Genomic DNA, 27,361 nt, shown 5'->3' with positions numbered 1-27,361 from the left:
AAGAAATTAATGAAATGTTTGTGATAATCAACAATGCATAAACATGTTTTAGATAGCAACAGCATATTTATTTGTAAACTACTCAGTGGATGTATGTCATGGAAACAAGTGTTAGCATCTTGTTAGCGATCAGTTTACTCGCAATGTTAAACATCTGACAAGATTATCGTTAGAAAATGGGATAAGACAAACATGGTTTCATTTATATGTTAGTGCATCTGTGAATTATCAGATTCATATATTGTTTTATTATGTTTGTCGGGCTGTACAGTGTTTTGAAACAACATGGATGTACATTGCAAGGTTAATATATTAATATAAATCAAAGTAAGTTAAATACATCAATTACCATTTAATGTGCTTGTTTATTTTTTTCACAACTGCCTCTGATGCGTTTACATGTTTCTCCCTAATTCAGGTATGCACGGAACGTTTTTGCCTTTTTTTGCCTAAACTGCGCGCTAAAATGCCCTTTTTGAAAGTAATGCGCCATGCCCCTTTGCCCACCTGGGAAAACACATGTTACATGTACGCTTTTTAACACATTTTTCAAGTTATAAATGAAGAACGAGAGACATTTGTACAGGTCATTTCTCTTGGAGTCTTTCGTCGGAAAGTTTAAGATTGTAATGCTCAAGGGCTTTGTGGTCATACCTGTACTATTGCTTTTTTAATGTTTCTTCGAGATAAGCTAATGTTTTTACATTGAATGCAAACAGTTTAAGTTTCGACCTTACTGTTCATTTAACAAAGAATGTAGCTGCGACAACAGACATGTTTAAGGTTGTACGAATACATCGAGAGAATGATGTAATTCGCAGAGCACTGATTCATCATCTTTGGTAGATTCTAAATGAATAAAAAACATATAGCCTTTAAAATGTGTACATGACGCAATATTTATGACAACTTGATGCGTTTGTTGATTTACTTTCAGTATGTTCTCACATGGAGAAAGGTGTCTTTATGTTGTTTGGCGGACGCAAGTTCGAGTCCAGCAGTATCATCGAGGCTTATTCGCAGACCTTTCACGTCCCCTACGTGTCCCCGAGTTTCGCGGACAATGTTCAACGACACCTGTCCACGTTCCAGCTGCATATGAAACCTTCTCACACCAAAGCTTTGGTTGACCTTATAATACACTTTGGATGGAGGAACTACCATTATGTGTACGATTCTGAAGAGGGTAAATATAATTTTTTGAGAACTACTCCTTTTCTTTCCAAATTTTGATTATAACCAGACTGATAAATATCACCTTTTGAATACAGAATTTTAGAGATTGTCTCATACATAATATTCAACACTACATTTCGAACGGTTAAGACCATTCCAGTCTAAGATCATTTACATAATGGATTCATTTCTTGTTAAGAAAATCGAATTTAATCAATCGGCAAATGTAAGTGCCTTCGAGTATTTCGTTATTCCCAGACAGTCGCCAATTTACAAATTTACATTTTACTCTTATTTTACGCGAAAATGTCACCGAACATTTTATAAACGATGAAGTGCATAAAGGTTTAATATAGTAAGCTTTGTAAAATTTTATATAGCTTGGGTTTGTGAAATAAATTGTTAATTCTTCTCCACAATTACCCGATTATAGAACAATTTATTGAATATGTCAGCTTTGTTTGTTACTTTTTAACTCTTTACTTGCTCAAAGAGTTATATTGTGGATTTGGTTAAATAATTGTTTTGCTTTTATCTCATTCTTTTAACATTTATATTTAAGGATCATAAAACCGGTATGCTATGGAACATATTTTGCAAAAAAAAACTCTTGTTAAGGTATCCTAAAGCACACATTAATAAAATCCTGCCTACATACGGTAGTTTTGTTGTGATCCTGAGACCTGGAACAAACATTGTATACGCCCTTGACAATATTCTTCTCCCTATAGGACATGTAAGAACGATTTGTCGTTAATCAGAATGAGTATTGACACATTCATGGATTTTCATGTCCTAGCGTTAGCTAGGTAAAAAAAGTCTCCAATTTCGAGACTTCATTTGTTAAACGCTGCATGGAGCTTAGGGAGTTTTGTGTGTGGTAAATAAAAATCTTTGTACTGCATCTCACGAAACATGCTTGATCATTTTGTATATTCTCGTCAAACAACACATGCGCCTATAACTATGTACATCCTCCGTATAATTGGAACTGATCTTTCAGAGCAAGATATTACGCTAGCATGTAATTCACATAATTTTATGATATTATTGAATTGTCTATAATAGTTGGTAATTCCAAATGCTATCAGCTTAAGATAAATTTACGTTATGCGTGAATAAAACAATATAAAAAGCGATGGGAGTGAAATGTATGATTACTTTTAATAAATATTTCAGTATGAACGAACAAAAATTAATTAGGTAAGGACAAAGCGCCGATTAAAAGATATTTGAGAAAAAAATCGTTGTAAGTTCAGATTATTGTGTTTTCTCAGTGTTCATTTGTGTGTAAGCTGCCTAAGCCCCTACCCAAGACAAGATTGTTATATACTTCAAACGTATGCTGTGTTGATATTATAGTTTTGATGTCCATACGGCTATAATAAACAATTCACTGACGAACTTGAGTACACAAATACCAGCACATGTGACAGCGCATAAACAATATAATTATGTAGATAACAGATACACGTATGTTATTAAACCATTGTAAAAATATGCAAAAAGCAATTGTCAACCAGCAATAAATAAAGGTTTTATGAAACTCAGGCAACTTTTAAAGTTAACTTATTTTATATAGGATTGTACAGGATGCAGGAATTGGTTCGGACGTTTGAAAAGAAGCGTTACCTGGTAACGGTGCGCATGCGCCGTTTACAAGACATCGACAACGCGCATGAGGATCTCCGAGCACTGGATAAGCAAGCGGACGATGACAACATCCCGAACAAGTATATTCTTCTAGATTTGTCCAAGGAGTCGCACTACTATAAAATTATGAAGCAGGTCAGTAGACAGGTATATGCATATCAACGCAGGTGTTGATTACTGTTAACGTTGTAAAACGACATTGTTTTTTTTAAAGATTGATAGTGGGAAACTGCGCATGCGGACACATTTGTTATACTAGATATATTTTTAAGATAAACGAAATTGTACACATATAATTAGGTCACCAATACCTGTTTTGATTCGCAAAGTGACAGTCTGTTTTCTGTTTGCAATAATTGATATGATATGATAATCATTGATATAAAATAAACAAACGTTAGCATATACCCGAACGCCGTATTTTCTAAGGTAATTTACTTAATTGTACCTAGTTTTAACCACTACATCATGTTTATACATATTGTAGATTCGAGAAGTAGGCATGAACAAACATGGCTACCACTATATAATGGGTACAATGGTAAGATATTGCGTAAAAGCATTTATTAATTTGATAAAACATGCCCTTAACTAAAATTAAGAACTATAAAAAGATGTGTAATGCTAGTATTTGACAAAAATAAAAATAGTCATAAAGTATTTGAAACAGAAGAGCATGATTCTTGCCGAGTGTTCGCATGTTTTGTGTTTCTTATACTCAATTTATCTTGTACTTACATACTTATAAATGACGAAAGCAAGTTGTGTACATTATAACACGATACGTCTTTTAATGAGATCATTTCAAAATGCATAACCTATCTATCGAATATGTGTTGGCTAAAAAAACACGGTATTCGAAAAAATAATCATATCGATTTGATCGCAGCAAAACTAATAAGAAAGGATTATTAATTTTGCTTGGGAAACATGTTTATTCTTTGTGGCGCAAATTTCCGATAATCATAGATATAAAACGACATATACTATTATATAAAAAATTCTAATCTTGAGAAATGCTTGTAGATTCTTTATGCATATTTCAGGATTTTCTCAATCTTAATATGGAGCGATATCGCTATGGTGGCGTCAATATCACCGGATTCCAGCTCGTTAACTACTCGTCAACATTTGTACAGAACTTCCTGAAGCTCTGGCGGGGGCTAAATCCAATCTTGTTTCCCGGCGCAGGCAACGACAGTATACACGTAAGTTAAAAGCACTATACACAATATGTGAAATGAGACATCGTCACATCAAACATAAGTAAACTAGACATATTTTTCTGTCTCAAGTAACGGTTGATGTCCTTGTTTTTATCTATTCCGTATATATTGTAGGTGTGTTCATTTACAAATGGAAACGTTTTCATTCTAGAAATTGAGGGGGTGAATCCATAAAAGCATTTAGTTATAAATTCCCTGAAACATTTCACATATTAAAAAAGAAGCTCATTGGCCGCACAAGTTTGATTTTATTATACTTAATATAGAAATCTCAAGTATTTATATAAGTTAGCCTTGGCAAAAATGGAAATGTTGTCCGCCTAGCGATTGCGAGGTCACGGGTTCGATCCCCACTCGGGGATCGTTCTCTAGATCTTCCCCAAAGACACCAAGTACTGGTTGTAGGCCCAGAAAACGGTCTCGAGAGCGTTTCTATTAACTTTTTGATGCAATCGAGCTAAAATAAATTTTCTTTAAACTGAGTATTTATATGGGCCGTGCTCTGTGAAAAAGGGGTTTAATGCATGTGCGTACATTTTTGCAAAGAAGAGACATTCTTAGAACGAAAAAATATCATAAAAGCGGCAAGTGTCGTCCTTGATTAGCCTGTGTGGACTGCACAGGCTAATTTGGGACGACACTTAATGCACAGGCATAAAACCCCTTTTTCACAGAACACGGCCCATATGTTTGATAATAGATAGATGCCGCACTGGCTGTCGACGCAATAGAGGTCATTCAAAGGACACTACGCCAGCTTATAGAGAATTCCTCAAGCATATTTAAGGTAAACTACCCCAGATTATAGAGAATTCCTCCAGCATATTTAAGGTAAACTACGCCAGCTTATAGAGAATTCCGCCAGCATATTTAAGGTTAACTGCGTCAGCTTATAGAAAATTCCTACAGCACATTTAAGGTTAACTTCGTCAGCTTATAGAGAATACCTCCAGCATATTTAAGGTAAACTACGCCAACTTATAGAGAATTCCTCCATCATATTTAAGGTAAACTACGCCAGCTTATAGAGAATTCCTCCAGCATATTTAAGGTAAACTACGTCAGCTTATAGAACATTCCTAAAGCATATTTAAGGTTAACTACGTCAGCTTATAGAGAAGTCCTACAACATATTTAAGGTTAACTACGCCAGCTTATAGATAATTCCTCCATCATATTTAAGGTAAGCTATGGCAGCTTATAGAGAATTCCTCCAGCATATTTAAGGTAAACTACGCCAGCTTAAAGAGAATTCCTTCAGCATACTTAAGATTAACAGACTGGTGCATTTTGCCAAAAGTCATTCATATCAAGTTTTAGTTAAAGTTATGAAGTATTTATACGGATGTTACTGCCGTGTTTATTTGTAATATCTATTTAAATTGTGTATTCCCATGTACGTATCTGCTGCATTTATGTCAATAGTGGCATAGATTATGTATTATAGAATAAGATTATCTTACCACAAAATGTACCATTATGATTGAGTTATAATTTATTTATCAAGAAACGCTTCTGTATAATGGGTTAATGAATTAAACTGTCATAATTATAAGTCACAGTCACTGTATGTTACATATTCAAGGCTTAATAAGCATGCAGCCGTTTTAAGTATACTCAGTAATTTATAACAGAAGCTACGTGTAGAAAAGTAACACGGAGTGCTTTGTTTTTCTTTTACTGTAAGCATAAACCAATCACTCACAAATACAGGCATACAGAAGCCGTTCATTACAATATCCGAAAATGGTATTCCTCTCGATGTCAAAACTAAGATATTCCTGTGAATAAAATGATACATTTGTTCAGCCAATACACAATCGATCTTGCTGAATATATTTATCGTGACCCGAACTAGTTACACTTGTCTTATTATATCAGCAGAGCACGCGAGAGAGTGTTTCATAAATGTATTTGTACTTTTCAAAGCGATCAAGAGATTTAATAAACAAATCCAACGACTAGAGAGGGGGTATTATAATTCGATTGCTATGTGAACCTTCGTTCGTAATCAACTGTGGACGAAGTATTGAATTGCATAACATCATTAAATTTCCCAGCGGGCTATTTCTGAATCAATATAAACCTTGACTCTTAATTGAATTCCCTAGAAAAGTACATGACCTAATTATGAAAAAAATAACTTCACATATTGTTCAGAGAAGTATAAAACAATTTAAACAGTAAATCATTCGTTTTTATCTTAGCTTTGCATTTTATGTAAATGGGTAAAAGCATGCGGACATATTAAGTGACTTATAACACACTATTGCTTCTTGTAACTTGCTCAGATGTATGCAGAGCAACGATGCAATATTGTTCAGAACAAATTACAACAATTATATCACATAAATAGTGCATCAATGCGTTTCAACATAAATTATGTGATCCAAATAAACTCGTTTCAGTTATTTTAAGGTCTAAACAATAATTTCTGGACGAGTTATGAGTCGAACTTAGCAATAAGCCGTTTCAAAACTCCTTTATTCATACATTTCATGCTTATTATAGCAAGGTTTGTAATCTGGATTTCAACCGGTTTTAAACCCTAAATACTTTCCAAATCGATGGCAAAAGCTTTAATCAATTATGTATATCGTATATTGCGTTTTTTAATAAGCTAGGCGAGTGGTACATTGTTAAAATATATAATAAGCGGATGGTATCAGGAATTGCTCCCCTTATCACGTTTCTCGAGTTGCACTATATATCCTTATGTTTATCTATGCAACGCCCGCTGCATCGCCTACCTACACTGTTTTAGCACACGTTCCGCCGTGGTGAAGTGTACAACCACAACAGAACACGTGGCGTACCATGTGACGCTGATCCACCCGTCCCGTGGATGCATGGGGAAGCGCTCACGCAAGGAATGAAGAAGGTGGGTTACACATCATAAAGATGTGGCATACGTCGTAGAATGTGTGTGGTCAGTCGTCTAGTAGAAATATTCGTTAAAACATTATATTTCAATGTTAATTCCTACACTGTAATAATATTTTTTTTACAGTTAATATGTCTAAAGTATGCGTTAATTATTTGTTCAAAAGATAAACGTATGCATTTGGATGATTGAAGTATAAAAGAATTGTTTTTGAAGTTTTGAAGCAAAACGTTTAATCTTAAGTCTAACACCATAAAATGCCGACTGTTACTTAATACAATTAGAACTATGATAAATGCGCAAAAATAAAAAACGCGTTTTTCCGGAAACTAATTTTTAGTGTTTTTTTTTTAATCAATTTTTCCGTCTTATAAGCCGAAAATGCCATTTAACGTAGTTCATTTTCTGGGAGGGTTTTCTTTTTTACGTTCTTCCACTTAGTTTTATAAAACCTCCAGTAATACCTCTTCTCCATCAAGAGCTCTCCAAATCACAGTTTGTATTAGCCAGAAGCGTGTGTGTGTCTTTATTCACTATTGGGAGGCACTCCAATATCAATAATTGCACGATTATACCCTTCTGTTGTCTGGCAAAACGATAAGGCAATCACGTTCTTGTTTACTTTTAGCTTCACTTTGATGGCGTTACAGGAAATATCGAGTTCGATGAATATGGATTTAGGAAGCAATACAAATTCGACGTATACAATGTTGGCCTGAACATTGGACCGAACAAAGTAGGTTTGTTTGTTTTAAGGTTTTAGCACTCATACACGACATTTAGAATACTGTTCTTTTTTCGACTAGTTCCTAGTTCCTAGTGTCATGGTAGTCTGTATCCAATCTCAAAGTGAAAGAAAAATATTTCCGAAAAATTAAGAATGCTCAGACATTCCTCCAAGTTTAAACGCTGTTTTAACCAGTTAACTACAAATTCATTTTAATGAACCTAAATATTGACAAAGCAAGACTAATTTTGCACATATATAATAATAAACTTATATTTCAACAAACAATTTGTTTACATGGAGTACTTATGAGATAGGAACTAATTACTCTACCTAAGCCTAGGGATTTGAAAACCATGTTCTAAGTTATAACACATGGAAAAAAATTCTTGCGAAATAATTGGACTTGTTCATACTTTTTAAAATGTCTTTTTTTTTCATTTTTTTAAAGTACTGTACTTTAATGTATATGCAATATTCTAAAATAAGAATACTATCAAACAAACTTAAAATATTTGCGGAAATGATCTCTACACCACAAAGAAAATTTCATATTTTAGGTGAATACTAGAACACATATCTTGATTTTGACAAAATAATCGTAGTGTTACGCACACACTCGGAGTACGTTCTGGGTAACGAAATTCATCAGAGGTCTCAAAACTCGAATAAAACAGAAATAGTACTACAGAATATGATTCAAACGCATAACCTTATTGCGGTGACCGTAAAACTGATAGTTTGTATTTGTCTAGATATCGATTTGTGTCAGTAATATATAAATCCAACGAGGGTGTAGCATATAGTCGCCGCTTTGTGTGTCCGTTCCAATCCTAGTTTTGATATAATTGAATGTACATGGGTCTGGAACAGATGCCTTTCATAACTGTTTCCGTCCTACTCGTTTTCTGTCAATCCCTCCGTCATTCCGTAACAATTTGATTAAACTTGTTAGACAGCATATATGTAGGTTGGAATAAGCATCCTCTGGTAAGGTTGTTCCTGTTCCAATTATTTGTCATGGAATAATGACACTTTGATTATTAAGGTGTCACGTTTTGTTTCCGCGTGGGATCTCAGACACCAATGATTCAGATTTAATGATATATCTTATATTATGTATCAATATAGGGTGGACATAAACAACGTTGACTAGCCGTGTCGGTGCAATCGTGTTTTAGTTAGGTAGGGTACTGTGATAAATATGCCATTTTCTAACAAAGTTTTTGTTGTTGCGCGATATATCACGCACTAAGGATCCGAATATTTTTTTAATATGTATGCACTTCCCATTTTATGGTATACATGCGCATATTGTCAGGTCGTTCCGCTCCAATGTTTTTAAGAGGCCTTCGCTCTTTGAATAATATCTCCTTCCCGCGTTAATTCTTTCCCATTATTGGAATTATGTATATACACGTACACACGTGATTCACTGCAGATAGGCGAGTGGTCAATTCGGGGTGGGGTGTACACGGAAGGAGAGGAGTTCCCTACGACAAACACTACCTCCACTGATCGCGGTGTATACATGGTCACATCTACATTGGTAAGCAAAAGTGTTCTATGTTATTACACCAGTCATTCATTTGTTCACTTGCAAACGTCACACGTTTCAAATGATATATTATTTGGCTATGTCGTTTATATCATGATACATAATTTTATGAGCATTATGTTAAATGCTGCAAGTTGGTATATTTTATCACTTGCTATTTTCGCACGTTTAAAACACTATTATTTTTCTGAGACCTATCATATATCACTGTTATATCCCCTCGCCACAAAATTTTGATTCAATCAGTTTTGCAATGTTCACTATTGTAAACTTATATTGCACAATGGGCTTAGAGGTGTATATCACAAATCGTGATTCAATTTTTTTAATCTTGGAGTACATCATTCTAAAGTACATGAATGAATAAATATGAGCATTAATACAGTACAAGACCGCAATGTGTATATAATCTTATACCGAGTAGGTAATCACGTGACGTTCAAAAGAAAATTCAAGATGGCGACGTCCGTCTCGAATTTACTCGCTAATTTTCTCATCGGGAGCTGCATTTGTGTGATCTCGCTTAATGAAATAATTAATGAAAGAAATAAAGAGTTTAGAATGGCAAAAACGTCCTGTCTCGGCATGGACTTCGCAACCTTCATCATCACGTGATTACCCCCTCCGCTATAGAGCGTACATGGCTGGTGGCGAGATGCAGTCAGTTATCAGGTGATGATATGAAAAAGACAATAGAGCGAGCTGTAGCAACCTGTGCTTACTAGAAACACGATTGTTTTAAAAATCGCAAGGACTGTTCAGAACGAATGTTTTAAAATGTTGGTCTATTTGCTTTTCCGATAAATATGCAATTATGAAAAATTCTTTCCAAACCAAGTTTACACACAACTGTTTTAAAGGATGCGTAAGTTCTAAGCAACAAACTTACCTACCGGTATTCCAAATTTACAACAAAATAACACTCATTTTGTTTTCAAAATTCGTCACACATATATCGCGTGTTTTATATTAATATAAAATAACCACTTCGTATATGTATATATTTATCCAGTCTATGGAACACGAAACACTTCCTATTAATAACGAATTGTTAATTACTGACATAAACGTAACACGTCTAAATATAGCTGTACACACACGTTATGGCGTATAGGACTGTAGGGGAAACCTGTTTGCCAAGGGTTTTTGTAATTTAGTACGCCTCGGTTTACAGAACCATCATTCAGAACACATTTCTTTGAAAATAAATTCATTTGTCATCATGCACTGATTGTATTACTTTCGACCTGTATAGTAACGTATAAAGAAAAAATGCATTACATCGTAAGCCGCCGATAGGGATAAAAATTGAATGGATATCGCAATCACATAATCCGATTTATGAGATAAATGTTCACAAATTGTTGCAAGATAAACTGCTGTATGGGACATCAATGTTGCCATTATCCTGCTTACAGTGTATAACGCATTTTCTATTTTATAAAAGGGTGATATTTTACGTAAAACCCCTCAAATATTTAATGACGAAAAATGTTTTTTTGATGAAACGCTCCAAACGTAAGTAAAGTTATATTCATTATTCATTGATTACCTTTGTTGTATTATATATTATACTTTAAAAATTGTTTTAAATCATACTATACCCATAGATTCATGAAGTAAAAACTTTGTTTTTTTTATCATATTTATTAAAACACATTCGCACCTTCACGTATAATGAACACCGCTCGATGAAAGATCGAATGTTTGTTACACGAGCACATCTTTTACCCAACAAAGACGATGCGCGAAGCTTCACCTTTAACATTTTATAGCGCAATTTGCACGTATGTATATTGCAATTAATCACTTTACTTTCACACACTATTTGTTATATATCACAAACACGAATATTACAGTTTATACATTTAATTCATGATAATTTGAGAATTTATGCGTAAATATTTTAATTACAGAAATATGAATAATTTAATTTACACAAAGCTATTTTACATATAATAACAACCCATGAAATTATCAATGAAAAATGATAAACGCATTTTACTGAATATGTTCGCTCAATAATGCTTGTATTCCAGCCACCACATCCTTCGGCAAAGGAGTCCACACGAACTGTTCTCCACCGACACGGTCATAATTCCCATCAGTACGGTCACCGCTTAGAAACCGATGACAGAATTGACACGGAGACGATGGAAGACCGTATGTCATTCGCTGAAACTGTCCGAGCTATGAACGCGGAACTTGGTAAAGCAGGGCGACAGCGCGGCAACATTACGAAGTTTTTCTTCGATTCTTCAGAGAAGCTGGCAAAGACCACAGTCGTTGAAAGCAAATCGTCTGAAACTGAAGAGTTTCATAACACTTATAAATTCACATTCAAAGCGACAACCAATGGCATCACATTAAATGCTAGTAAATCAATTTATAACGTATCGGAAGTGTTATTTACGTCAGCAGATGACTTGGATTATGTTGCTGTAAATGGTTGTGATAGATATGTTAGCAAAGTAGTAACTATACTCTGTTTGCAAATAGTGCTATTGAGATGTTGTTGAAATAAAAGTGTAAAAGTTACTATAAACAAGGTAGGTGCACATAACTGTGCTACAATGCCTATTAAAATTGCTTTTTGAGACTTAAAACGTTCACGATATGATTGTATTTTATTTATATGCATGTTATTATCACGCAACTGTTTCACAAGATATTGTTCCCAGTTCAAACTTGTTCCCGTTGTTCATTTACAGTTCGCCGATCGTCGTCGTTCACTAATATAAGCGGTCAAATCATTATTTAAACTTAAATCCGCATTGAAAACAGGAAAGCGGACGATTTTCTCAACCTGCTGTATTGGCCATACACTATTAAAACTGTTGAAACCAAACGTACCAATGTTTTGTCATTGTATATCATATGTTATCTGTTATTTGTTTTGGATTCTTACTTAACGATTAAAGAAGTTGTTATGTACAACATGTACTATACACGCATTTTGCTAAGAGTAATAGAATGTGGTAAACACCATACGTACTTTAATGAAGATTTGGAAGCGTGTTTGTTTCTACATTTAAATCACAACACACACTAAACAGTATGTTAAATTCCAGAAAAATTGACTCATGTTATATACAGATTTTAAATAATAAAACCATTCCGTGCTATTTTTTTATCCTGTAAGTCCTGAGTGCTTTTTTACAGGATGAACCGTTTCTAATGGTTAAGAAAGGCGTTATGTCAGATGGAAAACCATGGCTGGGAAATGATAGGTACGAAGGTATGAACACTGAGTATGTATGTATGTATTTCTTTTGACCTTGCAGTCAAGGATAACCCATGAAAGTGCAAGCACTTATTTCCAATGGGGTCCTTTGGTTTTTGCTGAAGAGACAGCAAGTAGAAGAGACAGTATTGAGATACAAGGAATTCGGGTACGATACCCTAGCTCTTTGTGAATAGATCCCTTGGTTCTTTTACGTGCTCAGTGTATAGCACCGATACACGTTAGAATTACCTGGGTTTCATACCAGTACATCTCTAGTTGGGTGGGAAACACTTGAAGCATTTCTGAAATTTCCAGTGTCCCGGTCAGGAATTGAACCGGGGACCTCTGGAATAGTAGACTTGTGTGTTACCACTCGACCACCGCACCACCGAGTAAGGTAACGAAATACTGTATAAACTAATTTAGATATGAACACGGAGTAACATTAAGAATACTGTTCAACGAATGGTAGATATACACATTGAGTAACGTTAAAAATGGTAGATATGAATACTCAGTAATATTAAGAATAATCTACGACGACTCGTAGGTATGAACAGTGAGAAAACTGATTAAGGTTACAAATAATCTACGACAAATGATTGATATAAATATTGAGAAAGGTTATGACAAAATCGAGGACGAATAATTGATATGAATACTGAGTAAGGTGAATAATAATCTACGACGAATAGTTGATATGAATACATAGTAAGATTTAGAATAATCTACGTCGAATAATTGATATGAATGCGGAGTAAGGTAAATGATTATATACAACGAATAATTGATATGAAAACTGAGAAAGGTTAAGAATAATCTACGACAAATAATTGATATGAAAACTGAGAAAGGTTGAAGATAATCTACGACAAATGATTGGTATGAAAACTGAGAAAAGTTAAGAATGATCTACGACGAATATTTGATTTGAAAACTGCGGACGGTTAAGAATAATCTACGACGAATAATTGATATGAAAACTGAGAAATGTTTAGAATAATCTTCGATGAATGATTGATATGAAAACTGAGAACGATTAAAATGATCTACGACCAATAAATGATATAAAATCTGAGAAAGGTTAATAATAATCTATGACAAATGATTGATATGAAAACCGAGAAAGGTTTAGAATAAAATACGACGAATGATTTATATGAACAATGAGAAAGGTCAAGAATAATCTACGACGAATGATTGATATGACAATTGAGAACGGTTAAGAATAATCTATCACGAATAATTTATATGAATACTGAGTAAGGTAAAGGATAATCTACGAAGAATTGTTGATATGAAAGCTGACTGAGGTTAAGAAAAATCAACGACGAATGATTCATATGAATACAGAGTAAGGTTAAGCATATTCTACAAAGACTTGTTGATATGAATGCTGGGTAAGGTTTAAAATATTCTACGACGAATGCTTGATATGAAAACTGAGAAAGATTAAGAATATTCTACGACGAATGGTTGATATGAATGCTGACTAAGGTTTAGAATATTCTTCGACGAATTATTGATATGAAAACTGAGAAAGGTTAAGAATATTCTACGACGAATGACTGATATGAAAACTGAGAAAGGTGAAGAATATTCTACGACAAATGGTTGATATGAATGCCTACTAAGGTTTAGAATATTTTAAGACGAATTATTGATATGAAAACTGAGAAAGGTTTAGAATATTCTTCGACGAATGACTGATATGAACAATGAAAAAGGTGAAGAATATTCTACGACAAATGGTTGATATGAATGCCTACTAAGGTTTAGAATATTTTAAGACGAATTATTGATATGAAAACTGAGAAAGATTTAGAATATTCTACGACGAATGACTTATATGAACACTGATAAAGGTGAAGAATATTCTACGACGAATGGTTGATATGAACAGTAAGAAAGGTTTTTAATACGTAACAACGAATAGTCTGTATGAACATTTAGTAACGTGAAGCATACTGTACAACGAACGGTAGGTATGAAGACGAAGTAAGTTTATTAATACTGTGCAACAAAATGTATTATTATTGATAAAAGTTAGGAAAATTGTGCAACGAATGATGGCTTGAACACTGAGTGAGGTTATGCATACCTTATAACGAATTATAACGACGAATGACTTATATGAACACTGAGAAAGGTGAAGAATATTCTACGACGAATGGTTGATATGAACAGTAAGAAAGGTTTTTAATACGTAACAACGAATAGTCTGTATGAACATTTAGTAACGTTAAGCATACTGTACAACGAACGGTAGGTATGAAGACGAAGTAAGTTTATTAATACTGTGCAACAAAATGTATTATTATTGATAAAAATTAGTAAAATTGTGCAACGAATGATGGCTTGAACACTGAGTGAGGTTATGCATACCTTATAACGAATTAAAAGCACGAAAGTGAGTAAGGATAATAATGCTGTACAACAGGTATGAACAGAATGATTGAATTAAGCAGAATCTAGTTATGTGGCTCTAATTTGTTTAACAGACTGCCGAGCATGGTAAATTTTTTGGTAATGTTATCATATTTCCATAAAATAAGTGTTGATCATCATTCATCATAATGTATTATTAAACATTTAACGCAAACGTATACAAATAATATGAATTGAAATGGTTTTTACCAGTGAAAAATTATACTTGATAGAGAAAATTCGCTTTTTTAACTCAACATATATGCACACCTTTAAGTGACTACTTATATCCTTTGTTTCAAATTCGTTATGCATGTCAATGTCTATTGACCACGTGTGCGCGTTTTGTTGTTGAAAAATTATGTGTGATTTGTATTTCACGTTTTTGATAAGTCAGTAAACAACGATTTGGAGTTCTGAAATAAAACTTCGATCATGTTAGACTCGGATATTAAAAAGCCCCGCTTCAACCATTAAAGATTTGTTGATAAAAACTAGTAATGGGAAAAAGTTTTATTCAAGCACACTTTAAGCTTCTTGGGAAAAACGTGCTTAATGCATATGCGTACAGGGTCGATCTAGAATAAACTGTGCAGTCCGACCATGTTTATCCGGAACAAAACGTTTCGTCTTAAATGGATTTCCGTTTTTAAGAAATTGTTTTAAAAGGAAAATTCCATAAATACGAAGTGTATTCCCTGATTAACCTCTGATGACGGCTATTTAATGTGTCTGCACTTTAAATGGGGACCGTATTTCAGAGGGGGTAATAACATGCTAGTCAAGATTGCGACGGCAAGGTCGCGACACATTTTTCGCCGTTTTATACCATTTATTACTTTTATCATTTGTTTAAATGCCGCTCTCTTTCCAACCATATCAGCAATAATATGATTAGCGTTGATTTGTATTTCGTATTAATATTCGCTTTATATTTTTACCTTACTCGCTACGAAATTTTTATACGGGATCACACAATTACATCTCATGCTTAGAATATTCGTAGCGAGTAAAGTCGAAATGTAAAGCTAGTATGAATACGAAATAAAAGCTGATCATTTTCTTAATGATATTGCTGGAAAGTGAGCAGCATTTACAAATTAAAAAAAAATGTAATAAAGGGTTTAAAACGGCGAAAAATACCTGTATCGACATGGACGTTGTCATCTTGACTATAACGTGATTACCTCTTCGTGTATTTGTATCATTCCGTGCCCAGGTTTATTGCTTCATCCCGCATTGTTTACAACTATTTTGCATTCCTAATTGTGTTCTTTGTCAAAACAGTTGAGCAGCAGTTTCTTGTTTGAATATCACCTATAATTATATTCATTCGAAAACACAGTATTTTATTTTACACTACATGGCGTTATTCTATTTTTTTAATTACTTGTTATTTAAATATCACTTACAAAATTGTTTGTTATATAATGAAAGTTGAATCATTACTCTTTGAGTCACATGTTTGGTTTATTCCAGGATTTTGCGCTGAGTTGACACGTCGACTATTTCACTACTTGGATAAACCGTACAGGCTTATGTTTGTAAAAGATGGGATGTATGGCGTAAAAAAATACGACTCGAACAACCAGACCAGCTGGAATGGAATGATAGGGGAGTTGTTGCGTGGAGTAAGTTTGTAAAACGTACTTAGTCCTTGCAAATTACGATTGGTTAAAAAAGGCGTAAAGCTTCCTTAAATACTTCCTACTTCGGTGATATATGATTTTGTAATAATTATATCCCCAGCAAACATGCACCGTTGGGGCCCATATGGACTGTATAAAGTCATACCAAAAACGTGTGTTAAAATCATGCCCCTAGTGTAAAAAGTGGCAACGACCCGACGGTCACTATTTGAACATTAGATCATGTATGAATAACCTTAAAAAGCCTTAATGTAATTTCAAAGGACTTTCATATTGGGAATGTTGAACGTGGTCGTCTACAAAGCAAACTTTGCCTCTGGAATCAAAAATTACCACACCCGTTGGTGGTTCAAAAGGTTTCAAACTATACCTTTGTCATCCAAAGTAGAAAAAAATAAAGGGGCCTTTTCACGGTTTGGTAAATTGTCAAAATTAAAACAAAATGTTTCAGATTCACTCACAAATATTCGTTGTAGTTATGATATTTGTGAGGAAACAGTAATTCAGAACATTTACCATGCTCTAAATTAGCCCTTATATGCATCTTTTGACGATTTAAAAACCTGAAAATTATAAAGCGTTGCAACGCGAAACGATTACATAATTTGGAACGGTCTGTTGTTGTTATATTTTGTGACACTACGCGAATTGCTTATATTAAGTATAAAATACATCACCCATTGTATGAGCAAGGATAACCGAGTGGTCTAAGCGTTTGACATTTACTCCAGGGGTCAGTGGTTCGAGCCCAGTTGAGGGCTACTTTTTTCTTTTTTTAATTTTAATCTTGTTTTTTTTACACGAGCTTTTTACATCTAATGTTTACATTTATAAATTTAAACTATTTTATAACAAACTTCAATATCTGCCCAAATCTGTGAAAAGGTCCCTTTAAGAGTCTTTACAAATATACAACAGTGCTACAGTTTTTCAGCTAAGCGTTCTAGGATCCTCAGAAGCCTCTTTTTTAGTATACTATTCATCGTTTCGTTTTTATATTGTGCAACAGGAAGCTGAGGTGGCTGTAGCCCCTTTGACAATCACCAGTGAACGCGAGGAGGTTGTGGATTTCTCTAAACCGTTCATGGACGTTGGATTAAGCATCATGATCAAGAAGCCGGAAGTCCAGAAGCCCGGAGTCTTCTCCTTCATGCAACCGTTAGAGCTAAAACTTTGGTTGTGCCTTGTTCTGGGCTATGCGACCGTTGGCATTGGCATCTTTTTCGTCAGTCGCGTCAGTGGGGCCGAGTGGAGGCGCCACCCGGTAACGGGCAAGATTGATTACAACAAATTCAACCTACCGAACTCGCTATTGTTCGCGATGGGCTCGCTTATGCTGCAAGGTTGCGACGATGCGTGTCCAAGGTAGTTGCACGTGACATCTCTACATGAGCGAGAATGATGTTTGTTGTGAAATTAACGATTTACATTATCAGTGTTTATTGTTGCTTGTAAATAGTTTGTAATTGTATGAACGTCAGTTTTATGGCTGCAGTCGTCGGTTTATCTGCCCTTTTGAAATCAATGGAATGATTGAATTGTATATAACTATTTTAATGATAATACCGCGGAATTTATTGCTGAATATGGGAACAATTTAATATTTTATATACAAAATGCACCACGAGATATACCGATTCAATATTAAAAATTAACTCGAATTTATTTTCAAATAATTACTTTATGTCAGGAAAATATGTACTGAATATAATTCATTTAGTATACCGACCATAATTAAACAGTTGATTTAATCATAGTAATAACCAGATGCATGTTCAACGCAATGAATAGTTTATAACCAATGCAACCGAATCAATCAGATGATTTGAATCCAGACTCTGAAAAAAAAACGTTTGTAACAAATACAATGAAAACTAGTCTTTTAAAGTGTTTAGTTTGTTATGCGTTGCATCTCAGGAAAACTAAGATTTCGAAATAAAACATAACATGCAGTTTCTTAACATTGTAAACATAAACATATTGTCAGGTACGCCATCCCGCAATTTTTTCAGGAATGTATTGTCTTTTGATGACAAAAAGGACAGTCTCTAAGGAGATGTATTAATTTTCATACGAATTAAAACAAACACTTAACCAAAAACAACTATCCAAATTTGAAACTTAAATTGCAGATGCATACACATATTGCACTGTGAGTTCTCTCACAATAGTTTTAAGCGAGTAATTGTACATTGATTTTGTAGAAATGTTTCGTTTCTATGCCAATGCTCGACATAACGATACCAATTAAAAAAAAACGTGAAGGGCAGCTTTTATTGCTGTTCAAGATCTTCGGGACTTATTAAAATGTTGAACTGATCATTCACAAGCGAAATTGACTCACTGTCTTGATCCCATGATATCAATTACCCCATAAATTGACACAGTGCATTGTCGGGGATAATCCATCAGCTTCACTTGATATTAATGTTTCTGGATTCTAAAGGTCTTTATGTAGTAAATTGATCGGTTATATCCCTTTACAGGACGATAGTTGTAAGAACACAAACAATCTGAAAAAATGTGTGTTTTTCTCTGGAATAAAATTACACTCAAATGTCAAATTTTAAAACGTACACATGACAAGTTATTCAGGTTGTGGTTTATTAGTTGTTCCCCTTTTCTATTGCGTATAAATAAAGTTGTTTTTTTTTAAATAAAATAATACATGATTCGTTTCTGTCCTTTAATAGCATGAACAATAATATTGGCACAAATAATCCACCCTATATAAACTCAGTTAATTGCTTTCCTTTTATTTTCTCGTCACAGCTCAAGATTATTAGCACACATTTTCCATTTGTCACCATCCTGATACTCGTAATCAATCATCGTTTTCTTATTCAGGTCAGTACCGGGCCGTATTTTAGGCGGTGCCTGGTGGTTTGCCGTTCTGATTGCCATATCGTCGTATACCGCCAATCTTGCCGCCTTTCTCACGATAGAGAAGCTGTTAACACCCATACAAGGCGCTGATGACTTAGCCAAGCAAACTGAAATTGCCTATGGGACGCTGGCCTCTGGGTCAACACAAGATTTCTTTAAGGTATTGTTAAGAAATGTTGTCTAGATTACATGGTATTAAATACTCATATAACAACGTCATGTATATGTGTCTAAAAGGATTGTTACCTCGATACTTGTTTAATTAAAACAAATTCGCTATGATATTGATATCTTATCACATATAGCAATACACTTGTTTACATCAGCATCACATTATTTCTGATATATTATAACCGTTTAATTCAATTAGGCATGCTATTCTGATCGTTTGTGATTTCTCTGTTAGTACATGCCTTGAAATAAGAATAATTCAATGTATAGGATGCATTCTGGGAAATGTGGGATTAATGCATGTGCGTAAAGTGTCGTCTCATAGTAGCCTGTGAAATCCGCAAAGACTTATCAGGGACGACACTTTCCGCCTCGACTGGTTTTCTTGAAGAAGAGACTTGCTTTAATTGAACAATTCATTAAAAGCGGAAAGTGTCGTCCCTCATTAGCCTGTACACAGGCTTATCTCGGACTACACGGTTCACACTTGCATTAAGCGCAGTTGTCACAAAACGAGGCCCTTATGAACATCGCAAATGGTCTTAAGAATGCAATAACATAATGTCTCGCCATTTTTTTGTTCCTTTTAGAATTCAAACGTGCCGACCTACACGCGCATGTGGTATTATATGGAGTCAGCAACACCGTCTGTGTTCGTTCAAAGTATGGAGGAAGGTATGCCTGAAAAGATACACGCAATGTATCATTTTTCAGTGAATTAGAAATATATGTCAGTCAGTAAATTATTTTCTCATCATAATCGTATGCGATGACAAGATGGCATTCTAACCACAAACCAATGGCATACAAAAGATTGCACATTTGAGGGAAATATTAACTTCAACATAAAAGTGAGATGTAATAAAAAGTACACCGGTATTCAAAACAAAGATGATACACATTTTGTCGATATCATAATTCGAAAAGTATATGAGGTATCAACTTGATAATGTATTGGTATGAATTAAGATCTCATTGTAGGGAGATGAACTGACTAAGAACTAACTCTTGCTTCAGATATCTTCAGACTTATTGTACGCTATATGTTTCAGTTCTTTACTAGCAATACCGACCATTGTATGATATTTCAACACGAAACATCATAGATGTACTCAATAACTTTAACATTTAACACTTTACAATAACTTTATTTATAATTTCACGGTTATTGCCGTTTGTTAATTTTATATCTCAACTTTTTTGACGCATAAAATAAACGCTTCACTAATTTTCCCTGCTAGAGCCGATTAATAAAGCAAACATTTTTCAATCAGTAGTGGTAATGTCCTACAATAAAGCGACTCTGCGGGGATAAAGGGTTATAGTAAGCACGACATAGTTAAAGTTATTATCGAACAATATTGTTTGTATTAAAGAATCTTAGACTTTCTGATCTTAAGTATGATTTTGGCAGATTTTGATTTGATTTTGACCTTGACTGATTAGATCAATGTGGTATTTAATGCAATGTTAATAAATACTTGTAAGGTAAAAACTTGTGAATTTCAAACAATATGTAAACAGTTTACTCAATGCATATTTGCTTTCAGGTATAAAACGTGTGAGGGAGTCCAAGGGAAAGTACGCTTTCCTTATGGAATCAGTATACAATGAATATGCGAATAATCAAAAACCTTGCAACACAATGAAAGTGGGTCACAATATAAACTCCAACCATTACGGAATAGCGACAAGAAAGTTGTCAATCTTAAGGTATATATTTTGTCTTAAATAACATTATATAATGCGATTCATAATTGATGAACATAATTGATACATTTTCAAAGTTTAACAAGTTACGCTTCAGAGCTCAACGTAGATGAATGGATTCTTTGTTGAATTTCCGCATTGTTTAGTAGGCTGTAGACTTTGTTTCACTTTGGTTTTGCTGTCGACCGATACTTATACTAACTCTTTCTTTCTGACCTCGTAATGTGACATACAGGGTCAGTAAATTAAAATTTGGCAAAAGCGGTGGCATACAGGGTCATTTAATTTATATTAGGCAAGAGCTGATGATACAAGGTCAAAGCTTTTATATTCGGCGGGTCAGTTGCAAAAAGGGTCAATAAATTGTGTCTTGTTCTGAGAAAATTGGGCATAATGCATGTGCGTAAAGTGTCGTCCAAGATTAGCCTGTGCAGTCCGCACAGGCTAATCAGGGACGACACTTTCCGCTTTTATTGTATTTTTAGTTTCAAGGAAGTCCCTCCTTACCGAAAATCAAGTTTAGGCGGAAAGTGTCGTCCCTGATTAGCCTGTGTGGACTGCACAGGCTAATCTGGGACGACACTTTACGCACATGCATCATGCCCAGTTTTCTCAGAACACGACTCAATTAATATTGGGCGAGAGCGGTGGCTTACAGGATTAGTAAACTTCAGTTGGGCGAGAGCGGTGAGATACATTGTGAGAGCGTTGGCATAAAATATCAGTGTATTACGATTGGGCGAGAGCTGTTTGATGCATGGTCAATAAATTGATATTAGGCGAGAGCGTTGGGATGAAGAATCAGTTAATTAAAATTGAGCGAGAGCGATGAGATACATGGTCGCTTAATTAATTTTGGGTGAGAGAAGTTTTATACAGTTTCAGTTAATTAATATTTCACGAGGGTGGTAGGATACAGGGTCAGTTAATTAATATTGGAGAAGAACGTTGGTATACAGGGTTAGAAGATTTATATTGTGGGGTAGCGTTTCTCGAGCCCAATATAAAGATACTACTCTATATCCCACCGTTTGAGGTAAATCGAAAATAGTTTTAATAATTTATATTACTGGCAAACATGTTTGTCTACAGCATCCGCGTTATAACAGGAAAAAGTAGCTATACTAAATTTCATGATGCCATCTTGTTTACATCCGTGATGTCGCTTAACGTTACTGACTTTACATAGCAACTGACCTTATACGGAAATAACACTGTCGGCATCTGACGTGACTAAGAAAAGAGGAAAGGAGCTTTTGTACGAAGTGAGACAAATTTCTTAACTTAGTTATTTTTCAGAGATGAAATCACTTTAGGCGTTCTGAAACTGACGGAAGAAGGTGTCATAGATCGTATGAAGAAGGACTGGTGGGGAAACAAGGGGGAGTGTGGCTTCAACAAAGGACATAAGGTGCGTACGTACGTTACATGGAGGAAAACAAAAGAAGAGTGTGGCTAAATCACTGGAAATAAAGGTTTTGTATAATAAGATGTATAAAAAGGTGGCACCAACACGGAACATAAGGTATTACGTGACCAGTAGGATAACAAAGCGGGTTAGTGACTCTGAGATAAGATATAGGTTAATTTTACTAGAGGTAAAACAATGTGGAATGTGGCTTCAACAAGAGGTACAAGGTACTTACTTTACATGAAAAATCAATTAGCTGGAAATTACAGATATGATTCAAATATTCATCCCAACTTTCATAAGTTTAGTAAAGTGTATAAGGTAGTTCTGAGACACAATATTAGTCGTCTCATAATGGCGCTGAAGGACCTCATTAACTTCGAAACAAACACAAGAAAAACATGACGAAAGTTTAGCTTCAACCTGCGGACATTTTTTTCGAATGGAATAAGACGAGGGAAAATGGCTTTAACACGGGACATAATATATCTATGTAATATGATGGATAACAAGAGGGAAAGCGTGGCTCCAAATACAAGACATGACGTAAGCGTTAATAGTATGATAACGCGGGCGTTTAGGCTACACCAGGAGACATAAGGTAAAGACAATCATATCATGATCAGGCGGAGTGGGAGAGTTGTTTCATAACGGGGCATAAGATATATATCTTACTTATAAGATAACAAGGGGGCGTCATGCTCTCCTGGTGTTTAAGTTTCATGAGTTTTGTTATATGAGCCGCGTTCTGAGAAAACTGGGCATAATGCATGTGCGTAAAGTGTCATCCCAGATTAGCAAGTGCAGTCCGCACAGGCTAATCAGGGACGACACTTTCCGCCTAAACTTGATTTTCGGCAAGGAGGGACTTCCTTGAAACTAAAAATACCATAAAAGCGGAAAGTGTCGTCCTTGATAAGCCTATTCGGACTGCACAGGCTAATCTGGGACGACACTTTACGCACATGCATTAAGCCCAATTTTCTCAGAACAAGACACATATATTTCAGGAGTCGAAGAAGAAGAGTCTCTCACTGAGTAACGTTGCGGGAATCTATTTCATTCTGATAGCAGGGCTGGTGTTCGCCATAATAGTGGGTGTATGCGAGTTCTTGTACATCAAATCCAAGCCAGATGGAGTGCCTTCCGCTGTTAGAAGTCTTGTACGTATTAAGGAAAATTATGTTTTTTCACAAAGTGGTGGAGTCCGACATATTGGTAAGGTGCGGTTAACTGGTGTGTCGGTTTATTGGTGCGTTTGTCTGCTGGTTGGTCCAGACATATTTCGTAGCAAGCCTATAGGTTTATTTTGCATAGTGGCATTTCGAAATTAATTGAAAAAATGACCAAAATATAAAAACAATATGTCGTAGGCGATACCATGTTTCTCGCTAACAGGTACATGATCGTTTGAGGTTACTTCATATTCTTAATATTGATATAGTGTATGTGTATATTCATGTCTGTTCAATAAGTTATTTGTGGAATGATGATATTTCGAAGTAAAATGCCACAATAATCATTAAATCAAGTAGATATGGTAACTTTAGCAATTCAACACTCAATTCGTATCGATATTGGAACGTATTTAATTTGGAAAAAAGTTAATATTTCAAGAGCAAAATTTATTCCCATAGTTTCAAGGTGAAGGTAGAATATTAATACGTCTACATAAAGGGAACGTTTGCGCAAATTTAGTAACGAAGCAATATTGTCAGAGTCCCTTCGACAATTCTGATAAAACTTGGTACAGTTTGAATCCCAAATCAGCTAAGGATATGGGCTATAGATCACACAATGACTTAAAATCGTGTACGTAATATAGCTGTTTTATTTATTCATAGAGAGAATTAGGAAGAGCCAAGATGCTAACATTATGTAAACAAACGTTTAGTTGTTCTAAGTACATGAACCATACATATACACGGATGGACTTGTCAGTTTAATGACGTTATTTTGTGTGTGTTTTTACTAATATTTGAATAAACGCAAACACCCGGCCAGAAGAATTAACATTTGCATGTTAACCTTACTATAGTACATATTTAATTGTTTAAGTTTTTGCAATGCTATCGTTTCATGTATGATCTCAATAAAAGATGTATACATTTATGTTAAATTAGATAATTACTAAGTACTTGATTATATCAGCCGGACTTTTCGTATCTTTTAATATGATACTATTCACTATTCAAAAACTTAAAGTATAGTGTTGGTGTAATTAATTGGAATATTTTCAATTCTGCAGATGGTATTTATGATGCCTGGAACTGACACGCTGGAGCAAACAGATGACGCCACAGATGACGAAACAGGAAATCACAAGACGCAGAATGGACCGTCTTCTCCAGCAAATGGCAATGCACAGGCTGCCGGCTATGTAAGCATTAGTTTATACATTATAGCAATTTGCAGTTCATATACTGTCAGCTCTGTAGGCATAAGTATCTACAGTATAGCTTATGGCAATACACATATTGCAAACTTTAATAAGAGTAACAAATGGAAATGCATAGACTGTATAGTATATCAAATGGCAATTTACATTTGTCAGCATTAGTATATACAATGCAGAAAAAATACATTTAACACATTTAATTAAAGTTGATGTAGGTGTAGTCACAACTCTGTAAAGTCTTTTTGTCGGGATGTACGTTTAAGTTTGAGATTATTGAATTGTTTAATTTCGGTTTCTTTTTGTAAGTTTTTATAATATCTACGATATTTGTTCAAACTGTGTGATTTAAATTGCCGATATTTTGCAATTTAGTCTGCTGATTTGTTGTTGTTTGTAACATAGGACAATTGGACATATCGTTTATGTCATGTTATGAATTTTATTTTAGATGTTGGACTTCATTCAATAAAATCTGGTGTTCTAAAGATAGCATATTATCGAAAGTTTGCAAATTTTGATTTTAATCATTGAGTTAGCTTTGTCTAGATATGTTGTGTTTAATATCTGCAAATATAATAACATTTTTTCTATTTCGTTATTGACTATAGTTATTGTATGTATTATCTGTTAAAATTAAAATTATTCAAACATGTATTTAATTGTGCAAACAAAATCCCCAAAAAGTATGCTTTGCGTAGAATGTATTCCTTGTTATTATTCAAAGTCTGCTGTTAACGCTTAAATTCATGTCTATCCACAACAAATCTTACTTCAATCGTGTCTGTATGTTTTCAGTTTAGTTATGACCCAGTCCCTAGCAGTCCTCCGCCGCTAATTACCGTTGAAATGGACGCCAACACTTCCGTTTGAGCATGATGATGTCATAATTCCGTTGTTATGGTAATTGAATGAATCTTGGGGTACAAGACGAACCTTCAACTTTCATAACCATATGTATAACAGCCGGACGATATCGACGCAGCTAGAGAGATACATGTTAGTGTAAGGCAAAACGACGTTACTATAACGTGGGTGACATTTTGACTTTTGAGCATGCATATAAGTACTGAGGAAAAAGACGTCTTAACCATACGAGGCAACTATAATTATATCATAGCGAATCTGAAGGCAGATTAAACAACGCCTGAACAGTGCGAATGTGCAAGATTGGGATAACAAAATCACGCTAGAATATGTGAAGTTGGGATTTGGGACAATTTTGATAAGAAAGGCCCGATAATAAATGATTGCAAAAGGTAAAAGTTAAAATGCTATTGTAAATTGAATATGATATTCATCTTAGATGTGGCAGTTAGCGTCTATTTGAATATTATGAAATGTCAAATGAAGATTAAAAGAGTCGAAATACACCGATGTTGATCTCTGATACAGAAGCCGAATTTTGACAGCTTTAGTTTCAAAATATCACCGAGGAGTGTTTTACGTAAACTACAAATAATGTCTGTGAAATAAGGAAATATTGTGAATATTGATATAGTTCTTTGTGTATACCATTATTATTGTAGAACATCTCCTGTATATGTTGTTAACAGCCTATAATCAAAATATTGGTGCTTGTAACTGCTTTACATAGTATAATAAACTGTATTGTAGTACTTTGGCATGTAAAACATGAACTAAAAAAAGCTTTACTAGCGATGGCGTTTAAGTGTAGTAAACAGTTATGTTGTAACCATTGTTAAGTTATTCTCGTACTAGCATGGATGTACATGTATGGTTTTGTCACATGTTAACAAACACGTGCAGTTCATGTTCGTGTATATGTATCACTTTCATCATATGAGTCGTGTTCTGATAAATCTAAGCATAATGCATGTGCGTAAAGTGTCGTTCCAGATTCGCCTGTGCAGTGCGTACCAGGCTAATCAGGGACGACACTTTCCGCCTAAATTTGATTTTCGGTAAGGAGGGACTTCCTTAAAACTTAAAATACCATAACAACGGAAAGTGTCGTCCCTGATTAGCCTGTGCGGACTGCACAGGCTAATCTGGGACGACACTTAACGCAAATGCATTATGCCCAGTTTTCTCAGAACACGACTCATATCGATTCGTATTAAGAAATTGAGTAAACAATTCGATGGTAGTTTAAAAATAGTCGATTTACCCTTTTATGAATGCATTCGTAATAGTGTCATTTCCTATGGCACAGTGCAATGGTTAAATAGTACACATACCAAATCAGAATTATAAATATCAAGGGTTCGTTAAATTGTGTACATGCTTGTTTTCATGCGT

The 27,361-nt window shown here is 34.6% G+C and overlaps 1 protein-coding gene across 1 annotated transcript; it reads left to right on the top strand.

The window, feature by feature from the left end:
- The first annotated feature begins 948 nt into the window (after nucleotides 1-948).
- On the top strand, nucleotides 949-27,269 carry LOC127878758 (glutamate receptor-like). The gene is made up of 19 exons (XM_052425286.1): nucleotides 949-1,186; nucleotides 2,759-2,964; nucleotides 3,317-3,370; nucleotides 3,876-4,037; nucleotides 4,756-4,842; nucleotides 6,820-6,936; nucleotides 7,568-7,675; nucleotides 9,108-9,215; nucleotides 11,264-11,506; nucleotides 12,387-12,462; nucleotides 16,357-16,508; nucleotides 17,536-17,891; nucleotides 19,374-19,572; nucleotides 20,174-20,258; nucleotides 21,134-21,307; nucleotides 22,595-22,704; nucleotides 23,718-23,867; nucleotides 24,953-25,084; nucleotides 25,898-27,269. Exons 1-19 carry the CDS (start codon nucleotides 949-951, stop codon nucleotides 25,970-25,972), a joined length of 2,832 nt encoding a protein of 943 aa, XP_052281246.1. The 3' UTR covers nucleotides 25,973-27,269.
- Nucleotides 27,270-27,361: the final 92 nt, after the last annotated feature.

This window comes from Dreissena polymorpha, chromosome 4 (genome assembly GCF_020536995.1).
Source record: "Dreissena polymorpha isolate Duluth1 chromosome 4, UMN_Dpol_1.0, whole genome shotgun sequence".
Classification (NCBI taxonomy): Eukaryota; Metazoa; Mollusca; class Bivalvia; order Myida; family Dreissenidae; genus Dreissena; species Dreissena polymorpha.
The sequence above is the reverse complement of the archived record's forward strand: the minus strand, read 5'-3'. Positions and strand labels throughout refer to the sequence as shown.